Genomic DNA, 20,024 nt, shown 5'->3' on the forward strand with positions numbered 1-20,024 from the left:
TGATTATTATCTCCCCTGAAGCATAGAAGAAAAACCCCAATGAATTTATTTTTTCTATTTTTAACCAAATATAAACTGATTTTTCTCAATTATTCAAAAGAAAAGAAAAATTATTTCTCAAAGAAAAATAACTTAAGACCACACTTTCTCTCTCTTCACACAGAAATGCAAATTAATTTTTATTTCAATCTGCTTGAGAAACAAAAGAATTACTGTCATAAATAGGAAAGAAACTTTCTGTTCTGTTTTGAAGTGGAATCTTCATTTAGCTTTTTTTTGTTCCGATAAATTAAAGCTTTTAATTCAATAGAACAAAAGAGTTTTTTCTCAATCCAACGGTAACTGTTATAGCTTTCTTTGTTTTTTATTAGATAACAGCCAAGCCCTTAATTTAAATAAAGTTCATTTGTTTCCCCTAACTATTCGTTAAAATTTTTTGAAAGTTATGGTGTCAATTTTTATGCGGTATAAGAAATAAGATATTTACAATGAATAACAAAATTTTATATTCTTTAAAATTAATATTCATAGAAATCTATGGAAAAAAAACGTTGCTTTTCTGACCATTTAATTTTAAAAACCGGATATTTATTGTAAAAGAAGGAAATTAAAAGTAAATATCACACTGTTAGAATTTTCGTTTCAAAATTATGGTAAAATAGCCAGCTGTATCCAATTAACCGTAAAGTTTACGGTAAAGAACATATTTTACCTTTACGGTTTTGAAACCGTGTACAACTAGTATGGGGGAAAAACCATGAACACAAAACTATACGGTTTTTAACCATTAGGTTTCAAATCCGTAAAAAAAAAATTAACTGGACATTGGAGATAGTTTAGCAGCTTTATGTTTCTGCCATCTATGCGTGAATGAGAGAATCGTATTTTAATATCCCAGAGTTACAAATTAGGGAGTGCAGGACACTAGAAACTCAAACGTTAAAAAATTTCCATATGTTCATCTACAGTAATTAACAGGTTAAGCAAAATTATGAAGATAAAATTTTTAATTTTATATCATTGTGTAATTATTGAGTAAGGATGAAAAAAAGCTGTTTATTACTTCTCCTCTCACTCATATCAATAAATAATTTATATTTCATACGGAAAAACTTTATTCAGTCAATATTTTTATACACTCCTCATAACGTTAAGTGTGAATGAGGAACAAAAGTTGCCTCTAAAATGTTTCTCCCCCTGGTATTTCGATTGCTTCAATGTCACCCATTCACTTTAGATGTTATATCGACTCTGTTTCTTCTCAATATGTACCAAATAAAAATGAATATTACATCAACTATATACTCAATGCAGTTTGAAACATAATTACTGTTATCAAATGTAATTTCTATTATCGAATTTATGTATAAAGTAGAACATTCCTTTAACTTTCCCTTTTGGGAGCAGGTGATTTACTATGAGAAAAGGAAATTTATCAGAGACTTTCCCAACAAAAAGAAATATTTTGTTCACCAAGCATTTCGAATGCTTCGAACCCACCCATTCACTTTAGACGTTACACCGACTCCACTTCTTCTCTATGTTTCAAATAAAAATGAATATTACTTCAACTATATATTCTCAATGCATTTAGAAACATAATTACTATTATCAAATGCAATTTCTATTATCGAATCTATAAAAATAAAGTGTTCCTTTTCTTAAAACTTCCCATTTTGAAAGTAGGAGATTTATTGTTAAAATTTAAAAAGGTAGCACCAATATCAAAAGAAATTATTATTATCTATTATATGAAAAAACGTTCCCCCTTTTAAATTTCTATTTAAAAAAAGGGATTTATTGTGGGAGAATCAAATTTATCTGAGATTTTCAAAACAAAAATAAATTTTCTTCAGTTAGGCATCCGATGCATTTAAAAATGTAATAACTATTATCGAAAGCAATTGCTATTATCCATTTTATAAAAAACGTTCCTTTTCAAGATTTTTCCATTTCAAATATAAGAGCTTTATTATGAGAGTAAGAAATTAATCTGAGACTTTCCAAATATACATTAATGTTACTTTAGCTAAACTCTTAATGTATCTAATAATAATTACCATATCAAATGTATAAAATCACTCTGATTTGCTTTCAATTTAAAATATTTTAAGAGAATGAAAGACACTTTTTTGAGGCATTTAAAAAAATACACGTATTGTTGTAAACTTTTTGTGCTGTTTTTGGTATTAAAATACTTAGTAGGCATAAAAAATGACAACCAAACTTTTATGAATCCTTTTACAATCTATTTCTTCATATAACTTAATAAAGAAAGAGCAATTTTTTAATTTATTTTAAATAAAAATAATCGTTTATGATTTTTCCTCGGCATTAGTTATTAAGTTTAAAATTTAAAAAAAAATCTCCAATTGTTAAAATAAATATTTTTTCTCAAGACTATTTCTTTAAGAAATATACATATTGAAAAGTTGAAATATATTTTTCACTTTTCTGAAGAGAAACTAAAGTAATGCATCTAATATGCATTTCAAATTTCATGCAGTTATCGCTTTTTTATCCGCGATTGCCTTAAAATTGAAAAATAAATTTATCGTGGACAAAAAGTTCTTGCAACATCATTTGAAGTTTAATAAGGATAAAAGAAGAAAAAAAAATATTATCCTTATCTTACGTGAGGAGAAAACTTATTATTTTTTTCTACAATTTATTTGCCATTTTTACTATTTATTGCTTACATACCATAATAAAGAAAATCAATAGGAAAAATTTTTAAGCATTAAAAAAATCTTCCAGTCCCTGTTTAAAGAATTTAGAAAATCGTTTGAAGAGTAGGATTTCAAATCAATTGAAATACAGCATGCGTCTGTAAAAAAAATGAGTATCAATCATATATTTCCCATCATAACACGTACTTTTTATTATAAATGTGTCTCAATACTTAGCCCATTACTTTATTTCTATATTTATCTCCGAAAACCGTACTGTTTTTACTTCTATTAAAGAGAAATTTTTTTAATTATTTTTTTTCTTCTCTTTTTTTATTCTAAATATTTTGCTATTATCAAACCAAAAAATAACAAGAATTGCTATGCTCAAGGAAACATTATCTGTGTTGGAAAAAGAACGTTTAACTTTACAAGTTTTGGCTTTGTCTATTGAGAAATATGTGTTGAAGAAAAATACCTTTTCATTTGGCCAAATGTGGACATTTTGTTTGGTTACTTGGTTTACTTTGTTACCATTAAGTTTAACCACTCAACAGTGACATATATTTCAGAAAAATGAACCAAACCTGGAAAATTTTTTTGACTGTTCTTTGTATTATTATAAAAGTTAAAAAATGTTTTTTTATTACAAAAATAAAATTTTAAATGCAATAACTACTGTATTTATAACTTTTACATACACATAACAAAGTAATGGATTACACACACATCTTATTCAATTAGAGCAAATTAAACGAAATTTTGAAGCTAAATGTAATATGACTAGCATAATGTAATATAGAAACACTACAATATGATTTTCAATACATAAATCTTACAAATCTTTTACAGTATGGTATATCCCAAAACCCCCACGCACATTTCCCTCCCTCGACTGAAGTCGAAAAACTAGGACCACTAATGTCATCTATTAGGAAAATAGTGAATTAAGTATCCTAAAGTAAAGAACAAAATAGAGACTTTAATATTTCTCCTGCCCAAAGTCAGTTGGGGAGTCACAAATAATAGTTGCCCGAACTGGATTTGGGCAACACTGGTAAGGGATCAAAGAGTTGATTGAACTTTTAGTATAATTATTTCACATTTACATTCCTCTGTAATCTGAAAAGAAAAATAACTCTATAGCCTGATACATTACATACTTTCAATGTCTAACATAATATTCTCTTGACAGAGGCAGCTTGTGGAGCAGAAACAAAAGCAGAAGAGGCAAATTCCAGGCATGGTACATGCCTCTGATTCCAGACCTCAGACAGCAAGAGCATGGAGGGGGGAAGAAGCAAAGCCTCTTATGTCAGGATACAGTGTCAACAAAAACAATCAAGGAGTAGTTCTCTGTAAGTAAAAATATCTTGTCTCTACATGGTGCTTTTAATAAAAGCCTATAATTTCTTTAAAAAAAAACTATGCGCATTAAAAATCACTTATTGATATTTAATAAATCAAAAATAAAATGTTTACAAACTCTGACGAATCGTTATTGAGGTTGGGAAGAGCAGAGAAAAGTTAAAACTATTTAATTGAAGGTTGTTTATTTGTCTACTGGGTATTAAATACAATTGTCTCAAGCCTTAAAGTTTAATTCTCAATTAACGTGTTTTTGGACGATATTAATTCCTTCTTTGGTCTTATTAACTTCAATATAGTTGTTGATCAGATTTTTAAAGCATTTTTGTTCTCTCTTTATTCATTATTAATTCATGACATTTAATAGGTGCACAGTTTTTACGTCATTTTCTAGAAAAATTCTTTTTTGTTTTCTTTCCCTTTTTTTAACCGCCTGCACTGAACTTACCGTTCTTCGCTATGAAAGGTGCCGGAAGTGTTGCTCATTTTGCTTTGCCTGGTAAGCACCTTGTGATCAAAATCACGGAGGTGAGCAACATTACCCTAGTCACACTGTCACAGATACCTGTTTATAGGGTGGGCCACATTCCTATATCACACACAACAGAGGACAACACACAGAGAAAAGTCCATACCTTGAGCGGGATTTGAACCAGTAGCCCCCCTTTAGAAAAATTCTACAAATAAGCATAAGGGTGATCATTTCAGAAAATCCTATATTGTGTTTTAATTAAAGATAGTTTACCATTAAAATATAATCAAATAAGGAAACTGTTCCGAAATTGATCTAAAGAGTGGCATATTACTTTTACTCATTTTAACACTCTAAGAATCAGCCGACTATTATGACGATAGTTTAACACCTGCGAAATAAATAAATATATAAAATGAATACAAATAAGTAGTTGGTTGAGCAATTACTGTTTTAATCTTAGGCAGCATGTTTTCACAAGTCCTTTTATCACGGTTAGCGCTATTTTTTTCCATTCTGTTTGAAGAAGACACGGGAGACCTAGCAACATGACTGCTGGTGTTATTATTCTGGGAGTAACAGGGGTCTAACCCCTAAAATTGCTAGAACGTAAGAAACACACTTTCATCCAAAAATGGTACAGTAAGAGTCGGTGTTGAACTTACCAAAATTCGGCCAAATGGTCCCTGTTTATGTCAGGTGACGCACCTCCAGATAATAATTCCACCAATTTTTTTAATTGCTACAATCCGGAAGGAGCTCGTTCTCACGACAGAACACAAAACCAGATCTTGTCATTCAAACTGGAAAAGGTAAATCTTAATTCATTTCTCCAGAGAACCCATTTCTACTGATTTACGGTTCACTTTTAACGTGCTTTAACACCACATTAAATGAACAGCGTGGTTATGAACCTTATTTTCAAAGGGTTACGACCATAAAATCCAAACAAAATTTTTTTCTTATGAATGATATTTTTTTAAACCACTCTCACGGATGAAGGTGTGGATCATCGGTTGGTAGCGGTTCTTCCAAATTTCTCTGGACATCATACGTCATTCCTTATCTCTGAGTCTCCTAGGACTCGGGGCATATTTTAACAATCATTTCTCACGTTCCACTTTTGAATCACATATGCAATCCTTAGGGGATCCTCAGGGGTATGCTTAGGGAGCCGAATTTTAACAAATTCAGCTCCCTAAATATACCCCTAAAGGATCAGCAGTTTTTGCGATACCTGATGATCACGCCGCTCTCGAAATATAAAATAACTCTGCACTTCGTAGCATCTTATACGCAAGTAATGTCAATGTTGTTTCCTACACGATATTTAACGGTGTTGGACCTGGTGAATATCTGAACCGTAGATATGGGCATTTGCATGGGTGTCCATAAGTTTTCTTCAATCAATAAGCCTAATTTCAATCATTTAGAAAGTTTCCAACTAAAATGCATCAACATTAATATTAATTAAGATAGAAAATGTGTCTATGGGACAAATGGCCGGAGAAAATGAAATTAACCGAAAGTTAAATACCTCGTATCTAATTATCATATTTTATGATTTTTCTTTTAGAGCCATTGTCTGATTAACCGTGGAATTTTTTTGTTTACAGTTAATGAGCTCTTAAAATGCTAATCCAAGATAAATATTTTTTTAAAGTAAAATCATCTTTGCGTGTGAGAAAATACAGTGATTGAAATAGGTTTTCTTTTGTTCCACATCTTGAATTTAAAAGAAATTCACATATTAAATAAGATACTTTTGGAAATAGGCTATGATGGACCAATGCAGTATACAATGTCTCCAAGTAATCCAGACGCAATGCCCGCCATTCAAGTTTCATCACAAGTTGCCCAATCAAATACAAATGATGAAAAAGAATCAGCTCCAAAACCGGAAGGTAAGAGTTATATTGCAAAGCTGCCAACTTTTCCAGAGTTCAGGCCAAGATTTTCCTAAATATTTAAAGTATTTATAAGATTTGTTCTTAGAATTTGATTATCAGTATGATAAATTAGATACAAAACTATTTTAACCACTTATTCATTCAAAAAATAAAAGAGTGTTGTTTTAAAGACACTTAAAGTGTACTTAGTTGTTAATAATCTGCAATTTTAATATGATGTCAGGATTGTAGCTCTGATATTATATTGACAAATTAGATATCAAGAAATATATGATCAACGTTTGGAGAAGATAAAATTCGAAGTTGAACCTTTAAGCAGACCCTCGATTCTAAACGCCTTTCCAAATAGAATTAGACTATCTGTTCACTATTTCAAGTGCAGATGACTGTGCTCTGACAAATATTTATTCCCAACTGAGTGTTATACAGCAAGCTTCACCTAAATTAAATTTTGATCTAAAGTTCGAACATTCATTCACAATCTTAGATCATCATTTATACTTTGTAAATTAATTAGAGCTAAATATTTAAGAAATTAGAGTCAAAAACATACATTTCTTGATAGATTCTTGACACTTAAAGAGGGAGCTGATGCTAATACTTAAAACAGCTGTCGTCAATTTAAATATTGTAAATTTAACTTTTGTTAACATATCTCTGGCATTAATTAAAAGAATCAAACTCATTTATCAAGGCAAATGGATGAAAATTTTTATATGCCTATTTCCTTAAATTAATTTGAAGTTTTAACGGACTAATATAAAAAGGTAAGTTTTTAACGGACTCTATTTTGGATTTTGTCACATAAAATAACGTTTCTTATGAACGTGTAATAACTTTTCCATTTTCGAGTTCTTAATTATGCTAAATAATTATTTAATTATGTTAAATAATGGGTAAAGTTTTTCTTGATTCATTCTATTAGTCACATCTGGGATATCAAGAAAAACTAAAACTTATAACTTTAAATAGCTCACACTCTCTTGTGTAAAGCAACTGAGATGATATTTTTCAGATTGCTGCCGTCATTGTATTTTAGAAGTCAAGAATCCGCCCAAAATGTAGAATTTTTGGGCATGCTTTTGTAAAATATATACTTCCAGAGATAAAAAATTCAGTCAAAGAATATTCTTAGCCTTTCATAACTTAATTAAGAAACAGCAATAATTTAATAAACGAAAGAGTCTTTGAATTAATTCATTGGATCAAAAGCTATTCGAGGTTTTTTGTTATGTTCACTGTACAGCAACATAATTTAGCCATTTTATAGATTGTTTTGTCATGTCAAATTTGATGTGATAGTTATAAGAGGGCTTGTAATTTGAATTTATTTATATCACTTTTCTAAGCAAGTTCCTTAAATTTTATATTTTCGATGGATTGAAAAAAATAAATTCTTAACGACATTATTTTATGCCCACAATATATATATTATGTATGTTTCACACGTTTGGATCTCTTTTGAGTATAATTTCCATTATGAAAATATATTTATATTTTCCTAAAGAAGAGAAGAAAAGAAATAAAAACGAAATGATTCTATTATTTTTTTCTTGTAAATTTAGACGTTAGAGTCTCCATAACAAAACCCAAAATCGCATTAAATAAGACTACATTCTTATCAGCCAAAAGTTTTATATGAAAAGTCGGAAAGTTTTTAAACATCAAAAAAGAAAAAAAAAACTACCTACAGAAATTGCAAAACAAAAGCCTTTTTTTTCCTTTCTACGTGACCATCGCAACAGATGGTGTTGAATATTCTAAACATTTCAAGAAAAAATATTCACCTCCCCTAAATTTTCAAGAAGAAAGAAAGAAAAAAGGAAAAAGTTACTTTTTCCTCAGTCATTTTCTTATAGGTAAAAAAGTGTGTTTTGTAGATATTCAATATTTTATATTGCGGAAAATAAATAAACGGAGTATTGAACAAACATATCAAAATCGCGTGTTGTTATAAGTAAAGTTTGGTCAGTGACTAGAATAAGTAAACAGTTGATGATAAATTAATACATTTAATATAATATTTTAAATTAATAATATTGATTTAAACCTTTAATGAGATTGTATTTAAACTAGAAAAAAACACACTTAATTTTTATAACTTCAGCTTAAATATATTTTTGCTAAATTATATTTTAAACTCAAAATGTTTCTATTTACAGTTTGCTTATCATAAACTCAAAATATTTCCAGTAAATATTTCTTGAAGTCTTTGTTTGACTCAGAAATGGAGGAAATGTTTGTTTTCAAGATCTGTGTGCGTCTCAACAGTCTCTTCAAGTCAAATTCAAGTTTTCTGAGTCTTAATTAAAATAGAGTGGAATTCGAAATTCGTTGGAAGAAGTATTTTCTCATTTCAAATTGGGAACAAAAATATTTCTTATCTTATTAAAAAGAATAAAACTTTTGTTATGTTCAAAATCTTTTTACTTGATATTTCAGGTTATTTTCCTATAATTTAATTCTAAACACAATTTGCAAAAATAATTTTTCAGTTAACTCATCACATTTTATTTGGGTTCAATTAGGTATAAGTATATTAATCATATAGTCATATATAGTTATTAGAATGGATCGGAAACAAAAGAGTCCGTGAAATAATTTCATAGTTTTTTTAAAAAATACCTCTTACATTTGTTACGATGAGACTCTGAAAATCGACATTTCTTTGGTCGATATTCACCAAAAATCTCTGGTAAATATCAACATCTAATGGTCGCTTTGCTCAATGTCCGGAATGTATATAGAGAGAGCACAGTAACAACAAAAAGGAAAAAAAAACGAAGAAAATTAAGAAAATAAATTAGTTTTATAAACTGCACATAAGCTGTAAGCATATAGAACTCATAAAATAAGTTAAAAATATCGATAAAGCATTCAAAATAATAAAAATTAATGAAAAGAGAAGAAGAAAAATTATGAAAATAAATATTTTAATAATTAATATTCATTTTAATAATTTTTCTTCTTCTCTTTTCCTTATTCTTTATTATTCTCCATGTTTTCTTTATATTTTTAACTTGATATAATTTTGTGCAATTTCTAATAATATGATTATGGTCTAATATCTCAGTTGTTTTAGTAAACAATGAAAATAGTCCTATTAAATTATCATTTAACCAAACTCCTGAAAGAACTCCACGTTATATATATATATATATATATATGAAACTTATTGTTTTTCTTAACTTTCTTCGTGTTTTCTTGTATTTATTTATNTATATATATATATATATAAATTTATACATAAAGAGTATATCGGGCTATGACTCTTAATCTTTTAAAAAAATCAAAGATCAAAGTAGGGTATACCGAGCAATGGCATTGAAATATATTTTGCACATTTATTAAAAAGGCATGGTTGTTATTAATAATCATTGGCTATTTTTAATAATAACTGGATAAACTGGAATACTCACCCAATAGAAATATATGAACCGTTACCCGGAATACGTTTGCCCTGTATTCGCCACACTGATGTTTTTTACGGTTAAAGGCCATTTCCTGATCCCCGGCTTTCCTTACACGAATGACTTTATGGGTTATGGCCATTGTCTGGTACTTCCTACGTTCATTTCCCTGATATATTTTTTTTTTACTCAACGCTTATTGAATATTTTTGATAAAAAATATTTTAGGTATTTCCCAAATCGACTATGTAAATGTTCACAGGTGAATGTCAACATTCATCACCTATCAGACATCCACAATAATATGTGTTTATTCTCAATATCAAGAATTTCGGAAATTATAATCTTCTTGGACGAAATCAATAATTAGTATATGCAAGTTTAAATGTAATATCCATGTTTAAATATAATAGGTGTTAACATCTTTCAGTTATCGAGACAAAACTAGAAAAGCTGAATCTTTCATCGCAAATCGATTTCGATGCAAGTGACGATGAAGATGTATCACCTATCGAATCCATATCGTTTCCTGAAGATGGTCCAAGTGCCATCGAGAGAACAGAAAGAGAAAATTCTGAAGTCAGAAACGGACGTCCTCCTCTGGTCAGTCATTTAATATTTTGAAAAGGACTCGTAAAATATTCAAAAAACATTGACTTTAAAAACTGACTTAAATGTTTCTTTAGCAACATTTTTGAAATTTATATTTTACGTTAATAAAAAAATAGAGATTGAAATTACATTAAATCTGCATAAGAGCGTGTAAATTACTCTAAATAAAAAACTCAAATTAACGCCACTCTTTCTTAGAAAAACATACTTGATTCGATTTAACTTGTGAATTTCAAATTTTATTTGCTAATGGACAGAAAAAAATATGCATGGTTTCATCTCGACGGTTCTAGAAAGGCGGCTTAAAAAAATTTTTTTGCACAAATTTGTTTTTATTTTTATTTATTTATTAAATTACATATATTTGTAGGGTGCTCAATTTAGGCTTATAAACCCTTGTCAAGTAGAAGGAGAGATAGAACAATTTAGAAAAGGCCATCATGCATCCGGGGTTACGGCGAACTTCGAACCCGCCACCTCCACTCTTTGCACAGTGTTTGGTGGGTGATACCGTTCAGTCAGGGAGGCCCTCAAATATGTTTAAAGTATTTATTTCATATCATAAATCCAAGTCTCTTCTCACTTAGTCAGTCGGTCTCACTTAAATTAGTATTAAATTTTTTTTAAATTTAATTTTACCTTTTATTTTATTTTTGTAGAAATTAATTTTATGAAGAAAATCTAATTTTTATTTAGCATTGATGCATCTAGTTATTATCAATTAGGCCGTGATGACTTGTGGACTAAGACTCAGATCTCAGACACAGAAGGTTGTAGTTTTGTTCCTCAAAGTCACTGAAGGACCAAAACGATAATATTCCTTTGAGGCCTTATTAAAATGGTGGACCAGCTCTCTTTGTTAAAAAAAAATAGATTTATCTTCAGTTTCATGTTTATACACGCCGTTTCTATCTTCTTTTAATCTTAGTACAACTTCAGCTTAGTTCTCTTTCTAAACAGAGGGCACCACAAATCAGAAAAGCATCAGAAAAACAATTCAAAAACTCATAAGACTCCAGACTGTATCACAAATGAACGAAAGTGGAGTTGGTTCAATAAACAAATGAAATTTTCATTCAGTATATTGTATAGTTTTATATCCGAAGCCAGACTTGCTTTGATTTCATCAAAATAAGTTTGAGATGAGGGAAAAGAGAATGGGTTCTTTGCTTTACATTGCGCCACACTTACGAACCTTTGAAATTCAAAATGTCTACATCTCAGAGTATCACCATTTCTCGAAGATAAATACACCACAAGTGGTATTTTTCACTTTCAAAAAAGAACAGTACAAGCGGATAATAAAAGGGAGATCAGTTTCACAACATAATGTGGAACTTAAGCGTTAAGGTTCTTTAGTGATTGGGGGGCAGGAACCTGCGATGCTCTCTTTTTTTACTTTCTAGAACATTAGTCTCACAATCAGTCAGTTATTTATTTTAGTTACTGTTATGCACATAAATGCGTCCCGCAATGGACTTATCACTAAGACACGATTCCCTGCAGATCACCGACGTCAAGCATCACTGGCTGCGGTCAACGGGCGGGTGGGTGACCACTTGGATCAGTCTGCATAGGGACCGAGGGTGTGCGGTATTGGCCCTCGTTGAACTGTTCTACCGTAAAGTGCTCGACTTCACGTGTATCTCGCCGGGCTACCAAACCGGGGTTGCGATCCCTTCTGCAGAGGATCAAAATTGCGATGGCATGTCTTCGGATCATCCTCAAGGATGTTTCCCAGACCGTCGCTAATAGCACATTGTGCAGCTCTAGTGTGACGTAAATGAACTACAACCACAACAACAGCACACATATGCAGGCTTATATGATCAGTACGTCCCACAGTGGACAGATCGTAAGGACATGAAGTAGAAGACCAAAGTCAAGCATCATAAGCAGTGGTGAATGAACGGGTGGGCTATCCTTTCGATAAGCTTGCAAAGGGACCGACGTTGCACTGCATCGATTCTCGTTAATCTGTTCGTAAAGTGATCGACTTCAGGCACTAGGTCGTCAGACTACCAAAACGGGTATGCCACCTCCTCTGCAGAGGATCAAAATTGTGATGCATGTCTTCGGATTGTCCGCAGTGATATTTCAATGATAGTCATCAATTGCCCATCGTTGTGCTCTTGTACGGAGTAAATAATGTATTAATATTGTGCTAATTACAAAGTACGGCTTGTATGTTCCTATCAAGAAAAAGAACAGTTGGCACAAGCTGGAAAAGGACACCACAAATATATATCTACGGTTACAGCGGAACTCGAAACCGTTACCTTCACATGTCAGAGTCCTTCTGTCAGTTTGCAGTGTTTACAACTCAAAATGATAGCCAGAATCTTTGTAACTTACGTAATTGGTTGTCTTCAGGAAAAAATTGATTGATTGTTATAAGAGACATTCAAGGAGTAAACATGGACAACATTCTCTGATAAAATAGAGAATAATATAATAATTATTATGTGATACATAGTTTTAAAAATAAAATAAAACAATTTTGAGTTGATTTCTAATTTTTTCGGAAAAAATATGTTAAAAATTCCGATTGAAAACTTAAATAGTTTATATGCACATGGTTTTTTCAATTTAGTTGTTATAATTAGAATCATTTTTTGGTTTACTTTTTTTTCGATTCCATTAAACCGAAATCTTGATTTAATACAAAAGGTTTCTTTTTAGCAAAGGCAAAATTCGTCAACTGCATCTTCAATAGACACTCCAAAGTTGGAAAGTTTGGAAATGGATGATTGCTTAGGGAAATTGGAAAATTTCTTGGAAGATCTGGCTGCATTTGCTTCAGAGCCATGTCCACAGGGTGTAACTGTAAGATGTCGCATCACAAGAGATAAGAAAGGCATGGATCGAGGAATGTTTCCTACTTACTTCCTTCATTTAGAAAGACAGGATGGACGAAAGGTATTCTTAAAATTTCAACTATTTTAAAGGAGAGTTTAGCGGTATTTTATTGGATATGAATAAATATACTTTAACTGTTAGACATTGCTATTTTTCTTGCGTCTTTGAATTTCTGTGTTTTTGGTATATTTGTGGCTGCTTAAAGTAAAACACTGTCCCAACGGCCAGTTGTCAACGAAGGATGTCATGGAGGTTAAGATTCCACAATTTTCAGATAAACAGTATCGGTGGTGACAATGATCGCAGCATTGTGAAATGGATACTTTTACTTTACAGGCATGCTTATACCCAATGATCTTAACCCCTTCATTCTCGCTCCCGTGAAAATGACGGGGGGAGGTTTCGTCCTCTATTTCTCTCTCCCGTCATATTTCCGGGCTGGAGTGTTCAGTAGTAACGCGCACCAATAAGAATAAAATTAATTCATTTCATTTGCCCGGAAAACACTTTATTTCTCATTTTACACACCAGATGGCAGTTCCAGGATATTTTTAAGGTAATTGTAGATAGTTAGTTTATTTTAAACTAGATGTCAGCACTAATAAAATACGTGTATTTGTAATATGATAAAAAATAGGCACTTTTATGACCGTTTTCTTGAAAATTAACCGATCGTTAAGGGGTTAAGTCGGGTCGGCTTATAGCTGCCACCGAAGAAAGAACCACTGTCTTTAACAATAAGAACTCGATGCCTGAACCACTGTGCATTTGTGAAGGTGCCCCAAATCATCCCAAACTTTATATATTGATAAGGCTGTAACTCTTTTGATAAGAGATTTTTTAAGTTTTTTTTATCTACTTAGAATCTATTTGCTTCACGTAATGTTTAAATTATTCCCTTTTTAAATGGAGGGTGTTAAATGCAGTTCATATACATTGTTGGAACAACCTGAATAGTTTTTGATATGATTTTCTTGAACTATGTTGCACATTACATGATACTATGCACTGGATTGATGTAACGCAATTAATTAGTGTTAACCATTAATATAAAATCAGAATTAAAGATTTAGCTTAGATATGGAAAAATTCACTTCACTTAATCACAGGTTTGCTACAATTTTTTAATGCCTCTTTTTGTTGCTCATCGCTTCTCCTAATAAAGCCTTCAATTAATAATTTTAATCAAATTTATAATATTTGGAATTCATTGCAGTTTTACTCATTTTATTATTCAATTTACCCTTGCATAACTACATTATTTTCAAATAGAATAGATATTTGCTTTCGTTTATTTATTTGTTGTTATGCTTTTGGACAAATAACAGAACTTCCTTTCCATTCTGTTTGATTATTTTTCCTAAATAAAAGAAACTCGATGATCTGGGATGATATTCTTTTTTTTCCTTAAATAAGTAATAAATCAGAAACTGTACCATACGAGAACTGTCCTTTTCATCTGCTTTTAGCTCAAATTGCAACAAAATATATTTATTATTTAGGGCTGAATCTTGAATGTGTAGGAAATAAAAAATGCGAAAAAAGGCAAAATGGTCACTTTTAATGTTTTTCTTTCTTCTTTTTTACAATTTAAGACGGAAGAAGCACAGAGGAAGAGATTTCTCAGAGCAAGAAATAACAAATTCTGTTTCCTTCTAATTCTGTTGGAAGAAGCAACAATTTTTCATAACAACAAATTCTGTTTTACCTCCATTGGTAAATTCAAGTACACAAAAAAAGTGAGGAAAAAGGTTTTTTTTCCCCAATGGCAGGCACTGAATTCGAATCTTTGCCAGAATTGTTGCTCATTTCGCGTTACCCAGTGGGCACCTGTGAAGCAAAGTCACGGAGGCGAGCAACATTGCCCATGCCACAAACCCGTTTATAGGGTGGGCCACATTCACACATCATACACACACACAACAAAAGACAGCACAAAGAGAGAGAGAAACATCCATGCCCAGAGCGGGATTCGAACCCGCAGCCTATGGCTTCGCAGTCAGGCACGCTAACCGCTCGGCCACCTGGCCGGCGGTTTTTCAAAGTATTAAAATACAAACAAGTCAGGACAGGAATACTCAGGATTAAGTAGGAAGGAAGTACGTCCGCCATAATTTGTTTGAAATTTGATGCTTTGAAAAACAAATTTCAACATTTGAAACTACATGGTTTACACTTGGTTAATATGAACTCAGTTTTTCAATACTTTAAATTTCAAATCACCAATGGTGGTGAAACAGTATTTGCCATGAAGTTTCTCCCGTGGTACAGTGTCCTATAAAAGGACGCCACTCCATGGGAAGAACTTTCCGTCGCAAATTCTCTTTCACTTTCATTACTAATTTAAAATTTATTATGTAAGAAAAATTTCAGACAAACCTAAATTAAAGCATGAAGTTTGAAATACCGGAAAGTAGTTTTCAAAATATCAAAATGAAAATAAATTATGAGTAATGGGAAAGTTCTCATCCAAAATTTGTTTGCACTTTGATATTTTAAATTTTTTTTCCAGCTTCATGGCTTAATCTGAGTTTGCTTGAATTCACTTCTGCTATACTTCAAATTTTAAATTAGTTACGCAGATAAAGTAGAATTTGCGATGAAAAGTTTTTCCGTGGTATGGCGTCCTCTTAAGGGACAAATCCTCAAAATATCACAACCCTTGCCAACAATAACTGTTCATATTTTCAAACTTTAACCTCTCTAGCCTTGCAAAAGAAATTTAATGATTAAAAGAATCCATTTCCTCACCTTCCTTATTTCTGGCAATAAATTCGATGAAAGAAGGTATTTATAGGGAGTGGTGGGGCAAAACGAGGGTTTTATTCGTATTCGAGAGGTACTTTCACAAAAAAATCAAGAATGGTAATATTTCATTCTACAGAGTAATATTTAAATAACATAAAATTTAGCGTTAAAACTGTATTTAAGTAATATGAAATAATTATAATCAAAATTTCTTCTTTTGCATTCCAAATTATGAAGCTGATTTGCATAATGTCACCGCTGTCAATAATTAACTGGACATAATACATTATTTTCTGTAGTGTTAGAAATATGCGAAATTATTTTAAAAATATAAATGTTTTTTAGGTGTTCTTATTAGCTGCAAGAAAAAGAAAAAAAAGTGCCACCTCTAATTACTTGATTTCTATAGATCCCACTGATTTATCTCGGGGAGGAGATTCATTCGTTGGCAAACTAAGGTAAACATTTTCTTCAGCTGCATTTTAAAACATAATTTTATTTCGGTTTTTTATGGTATATGGTATTCTTGAGTGAAATATAACTTCCGAATGCCCGAACTTTAAATAATAACAGAATATAAGACTTTTACTTAAGGATATGTAGTACAAAACAGAAAAAACTCATCTATGCGATGAAAAACAATTGAATTGATAAAACTTAATAATTTTTCTTAAAATTACGTTTAATTATGCATAAAATCGATAAATTTTAATTTTCAGCTTTTGCTGTGTGTAAACTATTTTTAGAGTATGTTTCTAAACATATTATATATATAGTATATAGATATATATATACACTCAAGAATCAAAACATTATGACCACCTCTTAATAACGAGTTGGCCCACCTGTAGTCAGCAACACAGCTGCAACGTGCCTTGCTATGGATGCCACAAGTCCTTGGTAGATGGCCGGAGTCATCAACAACTGGGTATGTGTATTCAGCAGAATATACTTATCTAACACTAATATATAGGGTGACAATAAGTGACCTGTGGGGAAAAAACCTTTATAGCTTTTGAACTATAGACCAGATTCAACTAAAACTTAGTGGTTAAATGCAGGGCGCAATGAGATTTTTTGTTGTTGAGCATCTGTACTTTTGATGTACATTTTTCGTTAAACATTATAAATAACATTGTTTCTGAGAATATAAGGTTCGTTAAGGCCTACTATTTGAGCCATAACAGCTCGGTTGCGATTTGAAACAAAATTTACGACCGCATTTTGCAAAGGAAAAACGTTTACGAAAATGTGCTTATAATTTTTGAATTTAGTAGTTATTAAAAAGTTATATAGCTTTTGAAAATGAATTTTTTTTTAAATTTCTATATAGCTTAATTATTCTCAAGTGTGTCCTTGGAAGACTTCTTTGAGACCAGTTTTTATTTGCAACAGAAAAAAAATTAATAATTGGATAAGTTAAAAAGAAAATTATAACACTGTATTTTATCACAGTTACGAAAATAAAATAGGGCTCAAATAATTCCTTCCTTCAAAAGATGTAAAACGCTTTACACTGTAAAATATTCCCGTTCTTTTTGCTGATTTTCTCTGTATATTTGAAGGCTTAAAGCTCTTTCTTTGACAAAACAGTTTTTCTCTGTTTTTCATACGAATCAAAAACTGATTAAAACCAATAGCTCAAATTCCAGTTTTGGCCATACAATTTTGCTAACCGTACGATAACTATACATTTTTTTCTTATCATTTACAATTATTCTCTATACTTGTTCTTATTTTTCATTAATTATTTAACGGTTTTAAATATCGTATAAGTAAAATTGCAATTCAACTTCATTACCAAATTGATACTCTACCTGATTATCATCTGTCTTTAGATACAATTTTTCGGTAAGTTAAATTGCCAGACATTTTTATACGGGTAGACCACTATATTTTCAAAGTTTTCACACTTAAATATTATTTCAAAAAGTAAATTTTTTTAGATAAAAATAGCTTAAGAATTTTCTTCATACTGTGGCACTAGAGCTGCAATAGCTTAGAAAACAGAACGGAGGAGATCAAATCCCAGCGTCGGCTGGTTGTATGAATGCTGTTTTCTTCACGCAGCGACCACAATGCTGACATAGGCTTTAAATGGAATTTTTTGTTAAAATAACAACGTTTGCTCTTTAAAATAACGGAGTTTATTTGTAAAAATAACAGTACTGCTTTCAAAAATATAAATGATAGTATTTTTCTGTAAAATAATCTGTTTTATACTGGTACAGCAGCTGACAGTTTCTTTCCGTAAATTGTGTTCTTATGTGTTCTTGTATATATGTTCTTGTTTTTTCTTAACTTAAGCACCTTTAAAGTGGCTCATTGTCTTGTATTTTTATTTTATTTAAAAGAAAATCATATTTGAGATAATTTAAGACATTATTTTTATTTATTATACGTAGATCCAATCTATTGGGAACAGTATTCACTGTATATGATGCAGGATTCAATCCTAAAAAGAAACTTAACACCCAAAAGGATTCCAGATGTGAAGTAGCTTTGGTTGCATATGTAAGTAATTTTCTTTCTATAAAGAACCACAAAGAATACACAGCAAGGATTCTTCTTTAGAAGGCCGAAATCAGTGTAGTTCAATGGACTTAGTTCAGTGGTCGTAGTAAGAGAGAAGAAAGCGTGTATTCAATTTTATATCCTAATACAACATTTTTCTGTTTAATAGGGTAATTTCGTAAAACATTTTGTTGGAAATATTTCTTTAGAAAAATATAAAATAATAAAAAAATGAAATATGAAACCCCATAGAAATTTCTTAGGACGAATTTCCTAAATTTCATCAAAGTAGTGATACGAATTTATACAGATTAAAAATCAGTTAAATCAACAAACTTTTTCGGTTGAATATACATTGATTTTTTTTATGAAAGTTATGTCTAATGTAAGATACAAAATTAAAATATATTAAAAAGTCTTGATTACTCAAAAGTTTGGCTTTCCCTAATTTAAAATCATCTAGTATTTGTTTTAATATTAGGAACAATAGAAAAAAATATTTTTAATAACATTGTAAAAACTTACATAACTCTTTTCAAGGATATTTGTTTAAATATTGGAAACAATGGAAAAAATATTTTTTTCAAAATTTAAAAACCTCAATTTCAAGATCAAATTCGAAAAAAACAACATTTTAATTGTTTTTTCAAAACTTACAATTTACAGTTTTTAAATTAATTCGTAAAACAATTATACCATGCAAATGAATTATCAATAATTTAATTTAATTGTAAGTTACCAAGAAACGGAACTATACGTTAACTATCATCCTTTGTCATCAATAAATAACATGTTCTTTTGTTTATAGCTTTCGAATTATTATCAAACAGAATTTCATTATATATGTTTATGAATTTCATTATTATTAAAATATCAAACAGAATTTCATTATCTGTTTGAGAATTTCATTATCTGTTTATTCAAAGATTTCAATTTTCCTTTTTTTAAGTATATTTCTCTGAATACATTATTTCAAAACATTCCAGAAGATCAAAGAACTTTTCTGAAATCTGTCATCAAAAATATTTCTGAAAATAATTTTTCCTCTCAAAAGAGAACTTTTGTTTGTATTTATTTATAATTTATCTCCAGCAAATTGTGTTGACATGAAGATAAACTTTAAAATGTTTCACACGAGATAATTTAAATAACTTCTAGCGAAAATATAGACAATATTTATTTAAGTAGAATATGGCCATCACACACGTAGAGGAGAAAAATCTGATTTTTTTTTTCCATCTCGGTCATAATAAATCTGATGCTAAATTTACAGCAAGGATTTGACGACATCTTGGTAATTTGGCTAATTATATGATTATTTGAGTCTAATTTGGCTAATAATATGATTATGTTCTAATATCTCAGTTGTTACAGTAAACATTGAAAATAGTCCTATTATATTATCACTATATCCAACCCCTGTAAGAACTCCACATTATATATTTATATATATATATATATT

General features: G+C 30.4%; 1 protein-coding gene and 1 long non-coding RNA gene across 4 annotated transcripts in view; one reads left to right on the plus strand and one right to left on the minus strand.

Annotated features, from left to right (window-relative positions):
* The window catches only part of LOC107448398 (Tub domain-containing protein ktub), a 148,568-nt gene that overhangs the window by 110,848 nt on the left and 17,696 nt on the right, over nucleotides 1–20,024 (plus strand). For all 3 annotated transcript variants that reach the window (XM_043042941.2, XM_043042942.2, XM_043042943.2), the window contains 6 exons: nucleotides 3,865–4,027; nucleotides 6,285–6,413; nucleotides 10,260–10,432; nucleotides 13,124–13,360; nucleotides 16,394–16,506; nucleotides 18,454–18,562. In XM_043042941.2, coding sequence (XP_042898875.1) covers nucleotides 3,865–4,027; nucleotides 6,285–6,413; nucleotides 10,260–10,432; nucleotides 13,124–13,360; nucleotides 16,394–16,506; nucleotides 18,454–18,562 — 924 coding nt within the window. The remainder of the gene's footprint in view (nucleotides 1–3,864; nucleotides 4,028–6,284; nucleotides 6,414–10,259; nucleotides 10,433–13,123; nucleotides 13,361–16,393; nucleotides 16,507–18,453; nucleotides 18,563–20,024) is intronic.
* Nucleotides 3,621–10,264, minus strand: LOC107448399 (uncharacterized). The gene is made up of 3 exons (XR_001584652.4): nucleotides 9,839–10,264; nucleotides 6,273–6,468; nucleotides 3,621–4,025 (listed from the first exon to the last, which is right to left on the minus strand). It is a non-coding gene; the product is annotated as an uncharacterized lncRNA (long non-coding RNA).

This window comes from Parasteatoda tepidariorum, chromosome X1, assembly GCF_043381705.1.
Source record: "Parasteatoda tepidariorum isolate YZ-2023 chromosome X1, CAS_Ptep_4.0, whole genome shotgun sequence".
Taxonomy (NCBI): Eukaryota; Metazoa; Arthropoda; class Arachnida; order Araneae; family Theridiidae; genus Parasteatoda; species Parasteatoda tepidariorum.